The sequence below is a fragment of the Cheilinus undulatus genome, linkage group 22, assembly GCF_018320785.1.
Source record: "Cheilinus undulatus linkage group 22, ASM1832078v1, whole genome shotgun sequence".
Lineage (NCBI taxonomy): Eukaryota > Metazoa > Chordata > Actinopteri > Labriformes > Labridae > Cheilinus > Cheilinus undulatus.
Window position 1 is genome coordinate 16,987,852 of NC_054886.1, and position 18,151 is coordinate 17,006,002.

The window sequence follows — 18,151 nt, forward strand, 5'->3', positions numbered from 1 at the left end:
AAGAAATTGATTGAAAGCGGCAAAAAAGAAGTTGACAGGAAAGGTGGTGAAATTGGATTAAAAAGTGGCAGGAATGGGTTCGAAGTTGCACAAATGGATGAAAAGGGTGAGAAAAATTTGTTTAAACTGGCAAAAATTGGTTAACTGTGGCAGAAAAATAGGCAGAAAGTGGCAGAAATTGGCAAACTGGAAAGAATGGGTTTAACACATAGTGAAATGTTAAAACGGGCGCAAAAAGTAGTGAAAAATGGTGGCAATAATGGGTCAACAGAGGCAAAAATAGGCCATACAACAAAACAAATGCTTCAAGTGTTATCTCCAAATCCAATTGAAAATGCAACCCAGTCTCAAAATTTTTCAACCCCTGAACAGAATCTCTCACAGCTCAAATATGCAAAACCAGTGTTGTTGCAAGCACAGCAGATGCATTTAATCAAGAGCTTCATTAGTTGCACCAGGTTTGCTTGAGCTAGAACACATGAAATACCTGAACTGTGAGGGGTTTGTTGAGTGTCATGTTTGACTGCATGTTAGAAATATTGCAGAGTCAAAACAGTGGTCCAAAAAGAGAGAGAGATCATTTCTCTTCACAACAAGGAACAGGATACAGAAAGATAGCAAAGACACAGAATGTTCCTAGGGACACGATTGGAAGCATAGTTCACAAGTTCAAAGTCACAGTTACCGTGGTTACACTAACCTGGACGGGGCAGATAAATGAAGCTATGAATGGCTGCAACCAGATATCTGAGAAGAAAAACCCTTGATTGACTGCAAAAGACCTCTGGCAAAACTTAGTGGCAACAGAGACTGAGGTTTCAGTGAGTGCTGTAAGGCGCGTACTGAACATAGACCTTTTCCATGCCAGAACTCCAAGATACACCACTACTGACCCAACAGCAAAAGAAAAGGCAGCTCCAACATGCTCAAAATCATATCAATAAGAAAGAACACTGCCCACAGTCAAGCATGGTGGGGGCTCGGTCATGCTCTGGGGCTGTTTTGCATCCTCTGGCACTGGGAACGTGCAGCATGTAGAAGGCAAGATGGATTCATTGAAGTATCAGGAAGTCCTAGGAGGACCCTGAGGAAATTGAAGCTTGAATGTCAGTGGACCTTCCAACAGGAAAATGATCCCAAGCATACCTCGAATTCCACCAAGGCTTGGTTGCAGGAGAAGTCCTGGAAGATTCTACAATGGCCATTACAGCTGCTGACTTGAACCCCATAGAAAATCTCTGGTGGGATTTGAAGAAGGCAATTGCAGCATGCAGAGAATATAACTTAACTGGAGGCCATTGGACATGAGGAATGGGCTAAGATTCCTCAGGAATGCTGCCAGAAGGTGGTGTCTGGCTATGCACCTCGTTTTCAGCAGGTCATAGAAGTAAAAGGATGCTCTACTAAGTACTAAAGTTACCTGCCATAGCAGGGGTGAATAACTTTGAGACTGGAGAAATCATTGTAAATTGCATTTTCAGTTGAATTTGGGGAAACCACATGAAGCATTAGTTGTGTTCAGATAATTTTACAATACTACATTTAACTAACAACATTTTAACCAGTTTTGGAATGGAAGGAGAGTTTTTGCAAATAAATGGTAAGAAAATAACAAATAACTCCAATATGTCTTAGTGTTGCCATTTAGATGTTGGGTCGTTAGCAGATTGGGCTGAAGAAACCACAGTTTCTGCAAACATTAAGCGCTGTTTATGTATTGCATTTTTGTTTAATGAAGGTGAAGTGTGAGCAATTTTCAAAAAAGAGATAAAGTGGCTCTTATAGAAGTCGAAGCAGTCTAGACAGCAAATACAGTAAGTAAATTTTTTTAAAGGTTAGAGAAGTTCAAATGTGCATTAGTATCAAGGATCCGGAATAAATTACTGCTTTAATGAAGAATTCAATAATGACAGGACCTTTAGATGAAGGAAGCAAAGAAAGTGAAGAGCCCAACTAACCATCTATAGACCTCGTGTGTTGTAAACATTCCAGCAGTGACATGCTCTGTCAAGACAAACTCCCTAGTCCCATAATCTAACCTCTAATTTTCACCAGTTGTAATAATCTCCCTCCAGATGCTGAGCTTAAAAGATGAGGCCTGACAACTAAACGGCACGTCTAGATTACGTGCAAATCCCAGGGTGAAGGGAGTGTGTCTTAAAACAAGAAATTGTTCAACTAAGACAACCAAACCGTTAATTATTGACTTAAGAGAGCAAACATGGGTAACTGGCCAAATATGACAAGAGGGAGACTTCACTGCTTATGTAAAACTTGGGTCATAAACCAAGACAAAGAGGTATTTCAGGTGTTTTTAAACAAAGGACTGGTGAGGATTTCCCTCCTGTTGTGATTATCATACTTAATCACACGCAACATACAAAAGAGACAGCATTTCTGGAAGCAGCCATCAAAGCTTTTTAATCATTCAACATGTGGACAACCTCAAAACCACAGAAGCATGAAGTACAGACAATAGAGGTACCATCATGGCTGATCTGAAAAACACAGGAAGAAGATGTAAACAGAAAATCATTAAATATCCAAGAAAAGTTTCATTGACTCCCTTTTGATCCTAAAAACACAGACCTATTAAGCATATAGTCAAACAAAAGCAGGTGCCACTTTGTAATGAGGCAAGAAACTGACATTTGACTTTTTGCAAAGTCATGGGCTACTTTTGCAGAAGACTTGCAGGGAAAGCTTTCTATGTAGAATCTTTATAATTTAAAGCTCCTGTGAAGAACTTTCTGTTGTCTGATTTGGCACCCCGATGTGAATAAAGCCATATATTTCATCTCTTTGCTGATTTTTCTTGATTTCTTCCAGAAAAAAAATCTCACAGTGCTCTCTTTGAAAATCAAACATACCGTATCACCCATAGTGAATATCTGGAACGTAAAACATAAACCGGTTCCTACTGAGTGCTTTAAATCATTCAGTACCTACCCCCATGGTAGTGGTTACAAACACTTAAAAACTACAATAGAAAAGTCTGTTTCCCCCTATACATTATAGTCTTGTTTGCTTTTGTAGGTCATGAAGAGACAACACTACTAATTTCAGTCAGTTTCATTACCAGCAAATTAGTTGTGGCTGATATTTAATATAGTATGTTTTCTACAGCTTTCAGTCTTCGTCGGGGTTGATTATTTAATAGGATAATATTTTCTGTCAAACTCAGGGTGCACTCACACACCCCCAGTTTGTTGACACTGCACTCAAACACAGTGCACTTCTTTGCCACTGGCACGAATGGAGGGAAGGATTTCATCACAGGACGGTTGCACATGCAGAAGCACAACATGCTTATCATGTACCGTCTATTGATAGTACTGTCATTACTACTGGTGCTGGTTTAGCTCAGCTGCTACAGTCCTCCACGCTCTGGTCCCAGGTTTCAGTCCAGATTCTGGCGGTGTTTGGTCCATTGCATCCCACACTCTTACTCCACATTAATTCTGTCTCTCTTAGTCTGTTCTGTCCAGTAAATCAGTGTATACTTCAACGACTAAAAATATGACTAAATATGTTAGTCAGCATTCTTCGTTCGTTCGTTCTTCTATAGGAAAGTGAGACTAAGACTAGCTAAAAATAAACCTTTGATAGAAAAACTTGGACAAATAATAAGTTTAGCTTTTGTCAAGAAAAGTGAATAAGACTCAAATGTTAGTGCTGGACTGTTGGGCATTCGAAATCTATGATATTTCACCACTGTGGGTATAACTGGTCAAAACATTAGCAGAAAGTGCATTATTTATGAGTGTTTTACAGTTAAACTAATTTCACAGCTTGGCTTTTTATGCTAGTTTGAAGAGAAAAGTGTTTTTTTCTTTATAATGACTAAAACATAACTAAAATGTTTTTGAGTTTTTGTCGACTAAAACTACATGAACTATGCTAAAAATGACTAAAATGTGACTGAAACTAATGAAAATTTTACTCTAAAAACTATGACTTTATTGGAAATAGCTGTCAAAATTAATGCTACAATAAAGGCAAAAAGCCAGAAAAATCATCAGTGGTGGAGTTTCAGACCAACGCACAGCCACAAATTGAGAGAAAATAGTTGTGATACTACCAAAAATGGTTTGGCACAACTCTTGTATAACGTGCCATCTTCAACTGAGTTGTCATTTCAATTAAACACAATTCAAAAAGATGTATTTGATATGTATCAGTAGTCCTTTAAAAGTTTACAAGAAAATGAGGGCGAAAAGCTGTTAAAGAGGCACTGCTAGCTTCTTAGCTTGCAGCAAATATCGCCCCCATTCATTTGAGCACATAGGGATCATAAGCAGCAGCAGTAAGAGAGCTGCAGAGATGATTTATTGTTTGTAGTGAGTTCTGCTATCAGGCCATCATTGGACGCGTGTCTGAAGTGCAGTCACTTGGTATCGTAATGCCCAAATCAGATCGGCTTCTTGGTGCAGGGACCTGGGTCTGGTGTGAGTGCGCCCCCTAAGTGTTACTTGGTTGTAATCTAAGGAATATCTATTTGTCAGTTTCTTCTCCTGTACTAAGAGGTTTTACCAAATATTAACTTGAACAGAACAAAACAACTACAAACAGGTCATAAACTGTTGTTATTGATCGCTTAATTTGAAACTGGTACCAAAAAAGTTCCTTCCGTGGTTTTCCTCGGCCTTACATGGCTTCTGATAGAGTTGCTCTGCACCTCATTATTAAACTATACAATAACAAAAACATCACTGTCCCAAATTACAACCAATACTAGAAATCAACAATAAGACGCCATAAATCGTAACAAATATACAATATCTATCACCATAATATCGATCTGTTTTGGAGTGTAACTTAACAGCTTTGTACAAGCAGCCCATGGTGTGACTCAATCTCTCTAAAGACGGTGCCTAGGGCTTTCAAAGTGCAGCAGTGGGGCGGTCCCCTTTAAACAACTGTGGCCTTGAAAAGGTCCGTCTGACAGTCCGTCGCCTCAGGTGGGTTGCGGCCATTTTGCGGCATCTGGGCAATCCTCATCTTGCTCTGGCACTGCCGCAGCTCCGCCACGTAGCCCTGGAAGCTCAGGCTGAGCTCAGAGTCCTCTCCCTGAGAAGTCTCCTGTGTTCCCTCCTCCAGGTGTACCCCCTCCACGTCCATCACGTCCTGAGCCGTCTGTGCAGTGGCGGTGGAGCTCGGGTCAGTTTTTCCTTCAGTGCCTGAGGAAGATGGAGGCAAAGATTAAAATTTATTATTTACAGCCCAAATTTCGGTGTCAGTATCAGTCAACATTTAAAGCTGCAATGTTTTTGGCCACTAGAGGGCGCCATTTTACAGAAATGTAAAAAAACAGCAACACATTACCTTTAAAAATAAATGAGCAAGAATATTTTTAACATTACAGTTAAGGTTTTAGCCACTTAAAAAAACAAAGCTAAGCACTGTTTGGGTCTCAACAGCCTTTAGAAAAGTATCTTTTTCTGGCTGCTTGATGCAGAATTGGTAATGGCGACTTTACAACACTGATTGTTTGTTGATGTCACATTGATGGCCAAGTAGCCCTGAGGCATTTTTGTGTCATATTTTTATGGGGCACTACACTTTGTTGGTTTTATTTCTATCTTTTAGACAGAACCTTTGAAGTCACCATAGCTAACCACTCATCTTCTAATCTCCCATATTACTAGGTGATTCATTCATTGTAATGAGCTCCCTTTACTTTTCTATGCTGACACTCAGGTGCACCTCCTGCTGAGACTTGGTGATCAAAAAAGTCTGAACTGTCTCAAAGACAGATATTAGGTTTGTTTTATAATAATATGACTTAAAACCAGAAATCATCTTGTGCAACTATCCAAGCTCACGTCAAACAGATTGAAAGTTCCCTTGGTCCATTGTCTTCAAATTTCACAGCTACAGCAAGAAAATCAGGAGTAAGTTTTCAGATCTAACCCTTGAACAACATGTCAGGCCAGTCATCAAGTCCTGCACCAGTCATATCAGAACAATTTTCAAAATGAAATCCATTCTGCCCCCTGCTGACCTGAGAAAAGTCATACATTCATTGACCTTCTCCCAACTGGACTTCTGCAGTCCCCTCTTATGCAGAATTACCAAAAAAATCCATCTGGTTGCTAGGCGATCACATTGATGATATACAGAGGCAAACAACCATCGTGCACACACACACATCTACAGGCAATTTAGAGTCACCAGTTAGCTTAAAGAGCATGTTCTGGGCTGTGACACAAAACACAGCCAGACACAAAAAAGTCATGTGGTGTATGCCATCAAATGTTCTGAGGAATGCAAGGATTTTTAGTAGTGATGGGTTTGATGTGTTATGGTGGTACCAGTACCATGTCTGTACTGGTTTTCGATACTCATCCCTTCTTTTACATCAGAAAACAAAACAGATGTATGGCCCATACAGAAGAGCCAACTCATCTGGTCAGGACTCGGATGGTCACGTACATCTAAAGGACACACCTTTGAGGACAGCAGGGTTAGGATACTAGCCAGAGATCGCTGGTTTGAGAGGTGTTAAGGAAGCCATCTATGTAAAGCTAAGAAAAAAAAAAAACAGACCAAGACACTCCTAATCCAAAATATACAATTCAACCCTGGATTCCTTCTGACAGCAATCCGAATGCCTCAAGGAGGATCACAGACCTTACATCCTGTAGCCCTGGCACATTAGAAGAGTCCCAGGAGGACAAGCCCTCTGGTGAAACTGGGCCAACAACTGCCAACGACTCTCAGGTGACCACCCAGATCATTAGCATGTGGATGTTCACAGAAGCTAATTTTGGCCTCAGTCACATTAGAACTGGTGAAGCCTTTTGGAGTCGAAATGTCCTCAAAACCTCAATCAAGTCCATTTGCCCCCTTGATGAAGATTTGGATAACCATGACATGTCTGATGGAGATTCAAACCAGGAACTTTCTTGCCGTGATGTCAGTGCTTACCCCTTCACAACTGTGCAGCCCAAAACTAAACATGGTAACTACACATGGCGTAAATTAGGCAAAGCCAAGAGTTGAAGCTGCAGGGGCAGGGTGCCTTTTTCTTTGGTGGTAGAGCTCCATATAGTCTCTTTCTTTACACTTCCCTATTGTAATGGCCCATTCTTATGTAAGGTTAATGTAGAGGTGTCTGCAGGAATAAAGGACACTATGTACAGGTGCATAGGTAGGATGCCACTGCATAGCCCATTCATTTGAGATTATATAAAGCTATTTCATGGTCATTTTTCCACAAGAATAAAAGACAATAACTTAGCCGCCTGTCGGTGTTGTACCCATCTATATATGGGAATGTTGTTCACAACTCCAACAAACATCTTACATACAAACTGACAAACTTCTCTTAGTCTCTAAAAAGCTTACATTTAATCTTTGCTTCTTATTACTGCTGTGAGTTGAGGTGAACTTTTCCACCAGATGCATTTAAGGGTAATTGGAACCAGATTCTGCCCCTGTTGCTATGGTTACTCATTTAAGATGCAGACAGATACCACATAACCACAGCAGCAACGTAGAAAAGAAATCAGATATTGGAAGTTTTGCCTTCTTCTTTAAGAACTACTACACATCTCATAATCCAGTGATCACACAGACCATTGCATTAATGAAAATATTAGTGACTGTGCCTTTAAATGAGCATGTCACAACATATAGCCCCAATCATACTCTATGTTTGCTCCCTCTGTGTGACACATCTGGCCCTGCAGGCAACTGAGTGATGACTCCACTTCTGCATGACAGCCAGATGCTTAGATTGACTACATGAGATTTCAAATGTCCTAATAAGACAAACATGTGTTGCATGCTGTGTAAACGATTATACATTTAAAGCCAAATGAGCACACCAGCTTCATATGTTTGCATAATCTGACAATTTTATAGTCGTATAATTTGGACAGCTGTTGCCAAGATGCACTTGATGACGCTGCTGCTTCAGCTATGACCTGCTTACCAAATACAGCAAAAGACAGAATAAGTCTGTGTGAATTATTTCATCAAATGACAAACATTAATACACTTAGTATTCTACTTATCTTGAGGTTATGACGACCGATACAATCTCGACTTTTCATGTGAACCCTGAGGCCCCACAGACTCTAAACACAGAGGCCAGAGTGACTCAAATGCAGCACTTCAACACTCTCTCTCCTTACTTGGCTGACTGTGATTCAGCTCAGATGTAAACACAGCCTGTGAGCTCCCACAGCTGACCTTTTAGACACCCACAGTATCCACGGCAGGAAGACTTCAACCACACACCTTAAGTCTGAAGATGTGCCGCAGTGATTAGCAATAAAGGCATGTTCAGTTACAAAGAAGTTTTTCCAGGATGTGATGTACTGATGCAGAGTGACAACATGACTCAGACTGATGACTTTTTTAAAGTGCTTCAGGCTTTAATTGATTTATTGATTCTCCTTTCTATCGAGGTTTCCCACATTGGGGATTAAGATTCCAACCAAGGGGTCTCCGGCTAGCTCTTAAAAGCAAAGGAGTAGTTGTGAATTTCTTTTTAAAAAGTGTGGCCATTGGTTTAGCTCAGTTGGTTGAGCAGATACCCACATATAGAGGATGTAGTCCTTAACGCACCAGTTGTGGAATCAATTCCCAGTCTTGGAAACTGTTTGGGTTAAATTAATTTAAAATGCCCCAAAGTTTACATATTAAATGAAAGTATTTTAAAATGCTCTCTTTAGCAAAGTTATCTGTTGTTCTATGAAGTAGAATGTGTAAAAAAATGTCAAATAAAATTTGGCAATTTTATACACTTCGAAGTAGGGTATGATCTAAAAAAAGCACCGTAGTTGTAAAAAAAAAAAAAAAAAAAACAAAACAAAACAAAAAAATTATAATAATAATAAAAATTGAAAGCAGAACCATCCTTTGCCTTGTGTTCGTTGCCCATCAAAATTTCAGAACTTGGACTAAAGATCTAACTTATCCAAATCCTTTGCTATTTGTAAACAATGCAAAAGTGGGAAATTTTCCCTATTAATGCACGGTGCAAACATGTTAAAATATAGACAGCAAAATTGACATTTTTCAAAAACATTAAATCAGGGCAAGTTAATTAATAAATAAATTTACCTAACAGTAAATAACAATATGTTAAAGCCACAATAGGTTGAATATATGAAAATATGGATTTTTGTTAATTTCACTGAATTTTTCCTGCTGTTGTTTAATTTATTTTTTCTTGTCTTCTTGTCATGACAGCACCGCCATGTTATGTAAAGAGTTGTTAGGGGACAGACTGCTATAAAATTTGGAGGGAATTGCCACTAGAAGCTGCCCCACTGTTGATGAATCTCACTAATGTTTTGTGCGGCTTCCTTCTGATGGACCACGATTATTTTCTGCCACCGTTTGCAAGACCCTGCCTGCCCTGTAATGCTGTGGCTCCTCTAGGCATTTCCAGATCGAGAAGAGAGTAGGAACTGAAGGCTGTTCATTAAAAACGGCACTCCACAGGATGTATTTACTAAACAGTAAGCCAATGTTTTGCTTTCGTGGATGAATTACTCAAAGTGAGGGGGGAAAAGCTGTTAAAAAGTGGCACATATTGTGAAATAATAGAGTACCCGTGAAATGAAGGTTAAAAAGTTGTCTTTGCCATCAAAAAAAGTCAAACATGGGAGTGAGATAAGCTCTGTATTGTGGATGCACTCTGCTTTTATGCACATTGTTCATGAGAGACAGAATCAACGATAAACTTTTTAAAGGGTGGACTCCACTTTTGCCATAATTGGTGCAGACTTCAATGTTTTCTGTCAATAGATGAATGATTTCAGCTTTGGAAAGCCTAAAAGCTCAGGAACCAGCACTCCATAACCACTTACTACTGGTAAGAATCAGGTACCCTTAAAGGCTGGTTCCAGTCCAACAGGAAGCAAAAGCCTGAACAATGTAGCTGGTTGCCAGTTTGTCAGAGGGCAATCCAAGGTGTTACAGATACTTAGAGGAGTCTAACTGTAACCACAGAGCCACTCTTAGCACCAGTATTGCTAAAAAAAACAGACCATTTCTTAAATAAATGGCACACAAACAGGCTGACATGGATCTAGTATGTGTGTTTGTGTGAATATGTATGTTGTCCTGTAGGTTATTATTTGTGTTTTAGGTTTTCAAGCTGCTGGTTCGTGTGTGACGTGCAAGAAGATGTCTTGACACCACCGTTTAACGCCCGCCACTCAGCACAGCATCAGTCGGTAGCTGACACATATCAGCCAGACTGGAAAAGGCCCAGCTACAGTCCTCGGTGAGGCTGTCTGCCAAAGATCTGTGTCTCTGACGGCCACATGGATGATAAGGCTGGCCCGGGGTCAGCGGCTGCCAGCTTTGAGAGCTGACACAAGAGATGAGAGGAGGAGGAGGGAGGGAGTGAAAATGAGCCTGAAGGCAAGCAGAGCCATATGTTCCCTCTGGTGATCTGCTGAAAGGGAGTCATTACGGAGCACTTTTTAAGATAGCCTCGCCATCGGGTAGATGTCCAATTTACTCAGAGGAATCCCTTAATCCTCTCCGTATGGGCCTGAACTTTCCTGACCCTGACTGCAGAGGAAAAAGAAACACTCTCAACATTAACTTGGTATAGATCTAAAATTCTTGCTCATTTTTCATTTTTTTGCCTTCATGAAAAGGCATGAATTATGAGATTTAAAGTTCAAAACACTGGGTTCATATCAGAGGCGTGTGAATAGAGTTACACTGTATAATGTCGCCCCCTAGTGGATGCTTTAATCCCTATCAAGTCAGCCTCCAGACCCTAGATTTTGAAGTGATTGCAGCCAAGATTAAGGAGTTGCTGTGGGAAAAAAACAGTGGTTTCTGTCCCGTAAAAGAAAATTGTTTAATTAACATATTTAAACACTATAAGCACCAATCAGGTAGGATAAAACAGATATCTTATTATGGAAACTCTATCACTGCTTTAGAGCTGATGCTTTAGTTCAAGGTGTAAAGAAATGTAATAAAACAATTATGTCTGGTCCATGCAGGAATTTTAGTCCAACCCTTAAATGCATGAACTAATGTTTTTGCCTTCACAAATAATTTTTAAAAGCTCCTTGTATACAGATGAATAAGCAGCTGGACTTTATTTCCTCCTTGTAATGCTCTTTATTATTCAAGGCTCTGTATCAGAGATGCATTCCTATCTATTCCCCTGAAACAGCAGAGGGCGTCATTCCAATAGTGATCCAGAAAAAAGAGGACGCCTGCAATCAAGGTGATTGACTGAAAAAGAGGATAATTGCTACTGAAATGCTGCCAGCTTGTCTGGACTAATAGGCGCTGACTTGTTCGACGGATGTTTGTCTTGAAAGCATATCAAGTCTTTCCAAATGCATTTAAATGTAAAAACTTGTCTAAAAGTGAGAGTACTGGCTGCTGCTAGTGTTGAAAATGCATCCACCATAGCTGTTAATCCATTTTAACGAGAGTGAAACAGGCTGGAAGATAGATGAAAACCAATAGTGACAGTTTCTATCTGTAGCTCAGTCAACTCGTGGATAAGGTTACCATGGTGCCCGATGGTGGGAAGATGCACTTAGCAACCAGGAGGGAAAAAAAAGAGGAGCGAGTCTGCAGAGGAGCTGAAAGGCTTCGATTCCTCCTCATCATCTTGTGTACATATCACCTTACACATAAAGACTCGTTGTTTATAAAAGGTGCGCCTCTTCTGGAAAAAGGGCTTTGAAGGTGGAGATCTTACTGTGATCATCTTCTTCGTTTTCTGTGGAGTTTCAAAGAAGCTTCCCTGGGATTTTCCCTTTCCAGCAAGGATGAAAATGTGCCTAATTGGATGTCAGAACACAGGAAGCTCTTGGCTTTCAACTGAAAGAAAATCCACCACCATTACAAATCAATTCCCCACTTGATTCTTGCATTTAAATCTCAGAATAGCAGGGAAGCAGGAGTGTGACAAAGGCGGGGGGAAAGGAAATAAAATCAATCTGCAGGCAGTGATAATGATCTAGCGTCCAAAAGTTTAAAGACAAACACAATGCCACGCCAAAGCTACACAGCAGTGACCCCTATCAAATAAACCAAGCAGCAGGTAGACCGAGCAATGCTTAACGAGATTTCACAACGACAAGAACAGAGAAAGCACACACAGCGACACCCTGCAAACGAGCGCACACAGAAAAGTACACAAAAATGAGTGGGAGCGGGCGAGAGGAAGAAGCCACAAGACAAAATGAGACGGAGCAAAAGGGAGGGCGAGGAAGGCATGCGGAGGAGGAGGCGGGAGAGCTCACAAACGTGTAAAAAGACAGACGAGAGTGATTTCAAATTCTACGATTTATTAGATCTACTCAATCACAGGTACAGTTTATTGGCAGTGATTATCTACAACAGGCATCTCGAGAGGGAGTGAACGACCCTGATAAAGAATGACGGGCGATTCAACAATGTCATCAGCATTGAGGAGCACTTGTCCACCCCATGACTAATTACTTTCACGATTACTCAAATTGCTGCAATAGCAGCTGACACCATTTAGTGACTCAGAGTTGTGTAAGAATAAAAAGAGCTTTTTGACATTGACATTGTTGAATTGCTCTTTACTAGAGGAGGTATGATGGAGAGGGATACAGCATTTGTTTAGAAGGTCCAACACTGGGTCTGTTCTGTTGTCATGTTTGTCTAATTGCACATGAAGAACCCCGGAAACAGCTGCTGATCTCATCACTTTCAAATGTTCTCAGCTATAATCTCCAACACAACATTTACTCACTACAGCCATTAATCTGTATGCAAATATTCTTAATGGTCATACAAACTGCCATCACTTACACTCTTGCACCAAAACCTCAAAATAAACATTATATTTAACTGGAGTAATTAAGTCCCAGTCTTATAGAAAACCCAGCAATTAGTGGAGTGGGATGTGACATCAAAGTAACACTCAACAAAATATACACATCACTATTTACACGTCTGTCTGAGTGTAATTAAGATAAATCACACACATGCTTTACCAAGTTTGATTTAAAAAAATCAGTTTAAATGATTTGCAAACTAAAAAAGAGTCAATACTAATTAACCATATTCAAACAGCAGCTATATATTCTAACACTTTGTGGCTGGGAGGCTCAAAAGCTGTTATAACATCCCACTGATGTTGTCAAGGATATTACTGTATGAATGTATGGAATCTAAAATTTATCCACAGTTTTTAATAGGAATGTTTAAGGAGATCTGACGTTTTTACTTAAAACATATCTATAATATCTGATAGGCAGTTACATGACTTAACATTTGTATTTTCAAAAGACACAAATTACTGATGCCTTTCCTATCTATTACTATCAAACTGTAACAGCAACACTCAGCTGAGGTACTAAAAACCAATCGTTGGCAATAACTTTAAGCTTTTAGCCATTTTGTAGCTGTTTTAGTTGAATGCTAACATTAGCTGTTGTCAAAAATGAGCTATTCAAACATGAAGTTGACATTTTCATTCTTTTTAAAGATATAAAATAAGTTTCTCTTTCTTAGCATGCCATTATAGGCAGTATTTTAGTTAAAAAGAGCAGTGAATCACTCGCACACTTGCCTTTTGCCTACTTTCTTCTTCTACTCCTTTTAATTAGAGCAAGTTGTAAGCAGGCATTAGGTGATTATAATCTAAACTTGATGACTAGTTTCACTCATCATTAGATTCACATTACTTGTATTTTATATTGACATTTAAAGAAAATGGACTTATTTTACATTAAAAGCTATTTTCTTAATGGAAATGTGATGCTCTTGCTAGTATCACATCTTAGCTTGCTAGCATATGCTAACGTTAGCTAGGGAGCTAGCATGCTAACAGTACACTATCTGCTATGTCGCCAATAAGGTGTCACAGGATTTTTAATTGTGCCAGTAGTAAATTGCATTTGAGTACACTTCTTAGTATGAATGAACTTTGCAAATAGTATATAGTACAGAAGTTTTGTACTGGGACACACTGCTTCTATTTTAATGTATTTTTGCTTTGAGTAATTTCTTAAGCTAACAGTATGTTTAGCTATAAAGTGGTTGAATGTTAAAATAGCTGTTTTCTAACAGTAGCTAATATCATACAGGATTTGTAGAACTTATCCTTTCTTAGCTAACAAAGCAAGAAGTGAGAAATTTAAACTTTTTGTTTTCATGTAATTTTTGTTTTCTGTAATTTAAGCTGTGTAGCTACAAAGTGGCCAAGTGCTAAAATTGCTTTTGTCTACCAGAAGCTACTGTATATTAAAATGTTGTTTTAACCCTCTGAACGTCTTTTAAAAGTGAAAGCTCACAAGAGCTGGTTATCAAAAAAGAAGTTTTTACCTTCTATTTAGATAAAAAAGGAAAAATCTAACAGAATTTAAGCTTTCAACCTTTAGCACGACATCCGAGGCAATTTTTAAGTTAAAGCAAGATATATGATAATCTTTTAGCTACCATAGGGAGCAGTGGATGTTACACAATAACTTTCACGCTAATGTAATTGACAGCTATTAATTGATGCTTTTTTGACCTTATGGTATCACACTATCAAGCTGCAATTTTAGCATCCAGCCTTTCCTTGCTAACTTTACACTTGGCTATGAATTTGTGCATTTTCTTTTGTGCTTATTTTACATGTTTTGTAGCCTACAGTGATTTTAGCTGTGGTTAAATGCGAACAGTAGCTTCTGAGGTGTCATCAAAAATGTTGTTCTAACCCTCCTGGTTTTCACATCTCTATTCTTTTGATCAATAAAGTAGCATCTATATTTAAAAATCATATTGTCCCATTCTTTATACAGCAAACCACCAAGAAAACAGCAGTACAACTTTATAAGTTTAAGCTTACCCTCAGCATAACACAAGATGACAATGGCCACCGTGTGAATATGGTCAATTTGTCTTTAAAGTGCTTCAGAGTCAGTGTAGAGGGAGTGTTTCTATGAAGTTGTGGCTGGGTTTTGACCACATTTGGGGGCAGAGCGCACACGCACAAACAACACACACACAAACACACGGAGCACTGGATTGTTACACTGTAGAAATACCTGAGCTGGACTTTCCCTCTTCACCCGCATCTTGAGACTCGGAGCAGGGTGGTGGCGGGGTGAAGTTGGCTTCGGGGATGCTGCCCTCGAAGGACGGCTTAGGGGATGGGGTTGGAGGCAGCAGGGTGCTGTTTGGACTGCTGATGTCGCCCTCCCCTACTAGGGTCAGGTCAGTGTGGGTGTCCTCCTCCACAGTGCGGAGGCTGGGCCGGGTGTCTAAAGGTCGGGAGATAGGGGACAGGTGGGTGCCGAAAGTTGGGTGGCGAGGAGGAGGTAAGAGGCAGCGCCTTGCCGCAGAGTGTCCATTGGCGCTGGAGCTGAGTGAGGAGTCCAGGCTCTCTGAACGAAGGCTGGAAGATAGAGCCCCACGTGAGGAGACGCCATTCTCCCGTGTTTGTTTTAGCGAGTCGGGGGTGGAGCAGGCCAGCTCAGGCGGAGAGAGGCGCAGGAAGTCAGGAAGAACCAGGTCATCTTTGTTCAGGAGTCCGCGCTGATCATTGGCTCGGGTGCTCTGTGCACGGCTCAGGAGCTCAAAGAATTCTGCAAAACACATTAAACAAGTTCTTTGATTTCCCCTCCTTAAGCAGGCTTAATTTAAGTATTAGTCTGGTTTAACATGCAGCAAAGCAGCCTCACACCTGACACAGAAAACAACCTCTCAAAGCTGCAAAATACTAAAGCAGTTAGTCCTGCAGCAAAGCAAAGCTAAGAAATCCACCAACAAGTCACAAAAGAGAGACAAAGAAAGAAGGAAAAGGGGGTTTTACCTTCGGCTTCATCTATATTAATCTTTTTCTGTTTTCTCTTTTCCACTGGGAGTCCTGAGTCTGGTCCACTTGCTCTCACAGAAAAGTCCTTTGGTGTTGACCTCTCATCTCCCTGCAGATGCAACAATAACAATGCACTCTGTTAGGGGATGGAGGGATGGAGAGGAGGAGGGGGGAGGGAGGCCAAGCATGAGCTGCCAAGCACCCTACTGAGCAGTGTCCGCATTTACTGAGACCCTCGCGTAAAGATCAGCCTTGTCCATCTGTGTCTCAGCTGACCTCACTAGCATCTAGAGCAAGTGCTATCTGCCAACATACGGAGCGATAACTCAAGCACGGAGCAATATGAGCAAGTGAGTCAGCCACAGGCGGTGTTAGGGCAATGAAAAAATCAGGAAATACACACCAAATTAAATGTTAATAGAGATTTGTGTGGGCTTTGATTAAATTGTGTTGGATTTTGCAGAAGCAGCGCAGCAATAGAAAAGGACAAACCGAATCTTGACTTCATTTTGAGACATGTGGAATGAAAATGAAGATGCAGTGAGTACTTACTGTAGCTGAAAAACTCCTGGTTGGAGGGTGACCTTTTAAGGAGGAAGACTTGGATTTGTCTGTGAGAAGAGAAAAGAAAAGAGAGAGATGTATAAAAAAATGCTTGAATGTAACAGTGGGATGTTTTGCAAGGTAATACTGTATCAATTAATGAGCACTAAGTTTCCAGCTCTTTTAAAAAGCACTTATCTCGCCCTCTTTAACTGTCAAATTCAACATTTCCTGTTCAAAGTAAACTAAAAAAGAGGGTAGTAGATAGGATGAAAACAAAAATCAAAAATAAAGAACCTGAAAATAACAAATATGCAGAAACTTTGGTTAAAACAATAATTTAAATGCACATTTTGCTGCAATTAAGCACGAGAGATACAAGAAATGGGATACAAGACTAAAATGTGTTGCATCATTTTACTCAAAACCCACAGAACTTTTTGTTCATTCATTCCATATTTCTTATGAAAGTATGTTGAGTATTGTATCAGTTTTCAGTAACATTTTTCTGTTGTTTTTGAATCCCAGCTGTTGTCATAAATATCTCTGAGCATGGTTTTTTACATGTTTTGTTTGTGAGACAGTAATGAGGTCATTGTCAGCAGTGTCTGAAATTGTTATTTTTAACTGTGCCGATGTGTGTCCAGGGTTTGAATTTTTATTTTTTTGGCCAGATTTTTGTTTTCCATTTTCATAGATTTTTGTATGCACCTGCCTCTGTGGCTGGTGCATCCAAAAATCTACCAAGTGCAGGCATTTTTACTCTATTTTAACAAGCTGCATTATCTAACAAGATATATTATAATAAACAAGGCTTAAAGTATTCAAGTTATGGGCTTTTTAATGAGAGAGTTGGTGCATAAATGATCAAAACTGTTGCCCATTTAAAACCTTGTTGTTAACCAATTTGTTCTGTTTTTGACCATGCAAACGTTTGCTGTGCTTCTTAACAGAGTACTGTAAATCCACAAGCCTTTTCCTGAGTGTCACTTGCTAGAGCTTAATAATTTGTGAATGATTTCTGCAGTCTCATGATAAAATTCAGGCTTTGTTTAACCACCTTCGACTTTCTAGAAGCAATACATACCATCTAACACTGCAGCTGTGGTAGAAAAATACTCTTATATGATACTGAGTCAAAGCATCCCAGCACACAGCTGCCTGTAAACATTTAACAGCAGCTCTGACACAGGGAGGAGAAGGCAGGGTTTTTTGGTGAGCATGTAGGTCCACTCTGTTTGCTTATATAGTCAGTAACAAGGAGAAAATAGGGTCTAATTTATGCCATTTAACATAATCACTGTTTAGTTAGGCTGCTTTTGTTTACCTGCCCCAGTGGCAGGTAAGTTTAGCAATTCATCTGACACTGCTTAAAAGTACCTGCACTTGGTAGAGAAATACCATGGACTTTAAATCTCCATCAGTCAATACCTAACATTTCAGTCTATTTTTAGTCTCGTTGAGCAAAAATAAATAAACCCCTAGTCGGACTTCTTACACCAAAGTTCTATTTTTAGCTAGTCTTAGTCTAGCTTGAGGAAAGAGTTTAAGTTGACAAACATAAACACTTCTCTATAGAGAATAACTGGGATTTTAGACACAACGTTCAGCTTCGATTATTTTTCACATTGCTATGCAAATGGTGTTCAATGACAATTAAGTTTCTTAACTTGTGTCAGAATTTCATTTTTACTCAGTGGTTGGGTGTCAAAGTTTCCTACCTTTGCTTGAAGCTGGGTCTGCTCGCTCCAACACAACTCGTAGGCCGTCCAAGCTCGATATGGGGGCCCCCAGGTCCAAAGGCTCAGTTTCTCCACTCTAAAACAC

At 39.8% G+C, this 18,151-nt stretch overlaps 1 protein-coding gene across 3 annotated transcripts in view; it reads right to left on the minus strand.

Annotated features, from left to right (window-relative positions):
* Positions 1 to 4,006: 4,006 nt before the first annotated feature.
* The window catches only part of LOC121504752 (regulator of G-protein signaling 12-like), a 61,103-nt gene continuing 46,958 nt past the window's right edge, over positions 4,007 to 18,151 (minus strand). The window contains exons 14-18 of one of the 3 annotated variants that reach the window (XM_041779810.1): positions 18,046 to 18,142; positions 16,334 to 16,392; positions 15,779 to 15,890; positions 15,012 to 15,551; positions 4,007 to 5,180 (exon numbers count right to left, since the gene is read on the minus strand). In XM_041779810.1, coding sequence (XP_041635744.1) covers positions 4,912 to 5,180; positions 15,012 to 15,551; positions 15,779 to 15,890; positions 16,334 to 16,392; positions 18,046 to 18,142 — 1,077 coding nt within the window. In that variant the 3' untranslated portion in view covers positions 4,007 to 4,911. The remainder of the gene's footprint in view (positions 5,181 to 15,011; positions 15,552 to 15,778; positions 15,891 to 16,333; positions 16,393 to 18,045; positions 18,143 to 18,151) is intronic. The other 2 variants (XM_041779812.1, XM_041779811.1) reach the window with 2 other exon arrangements.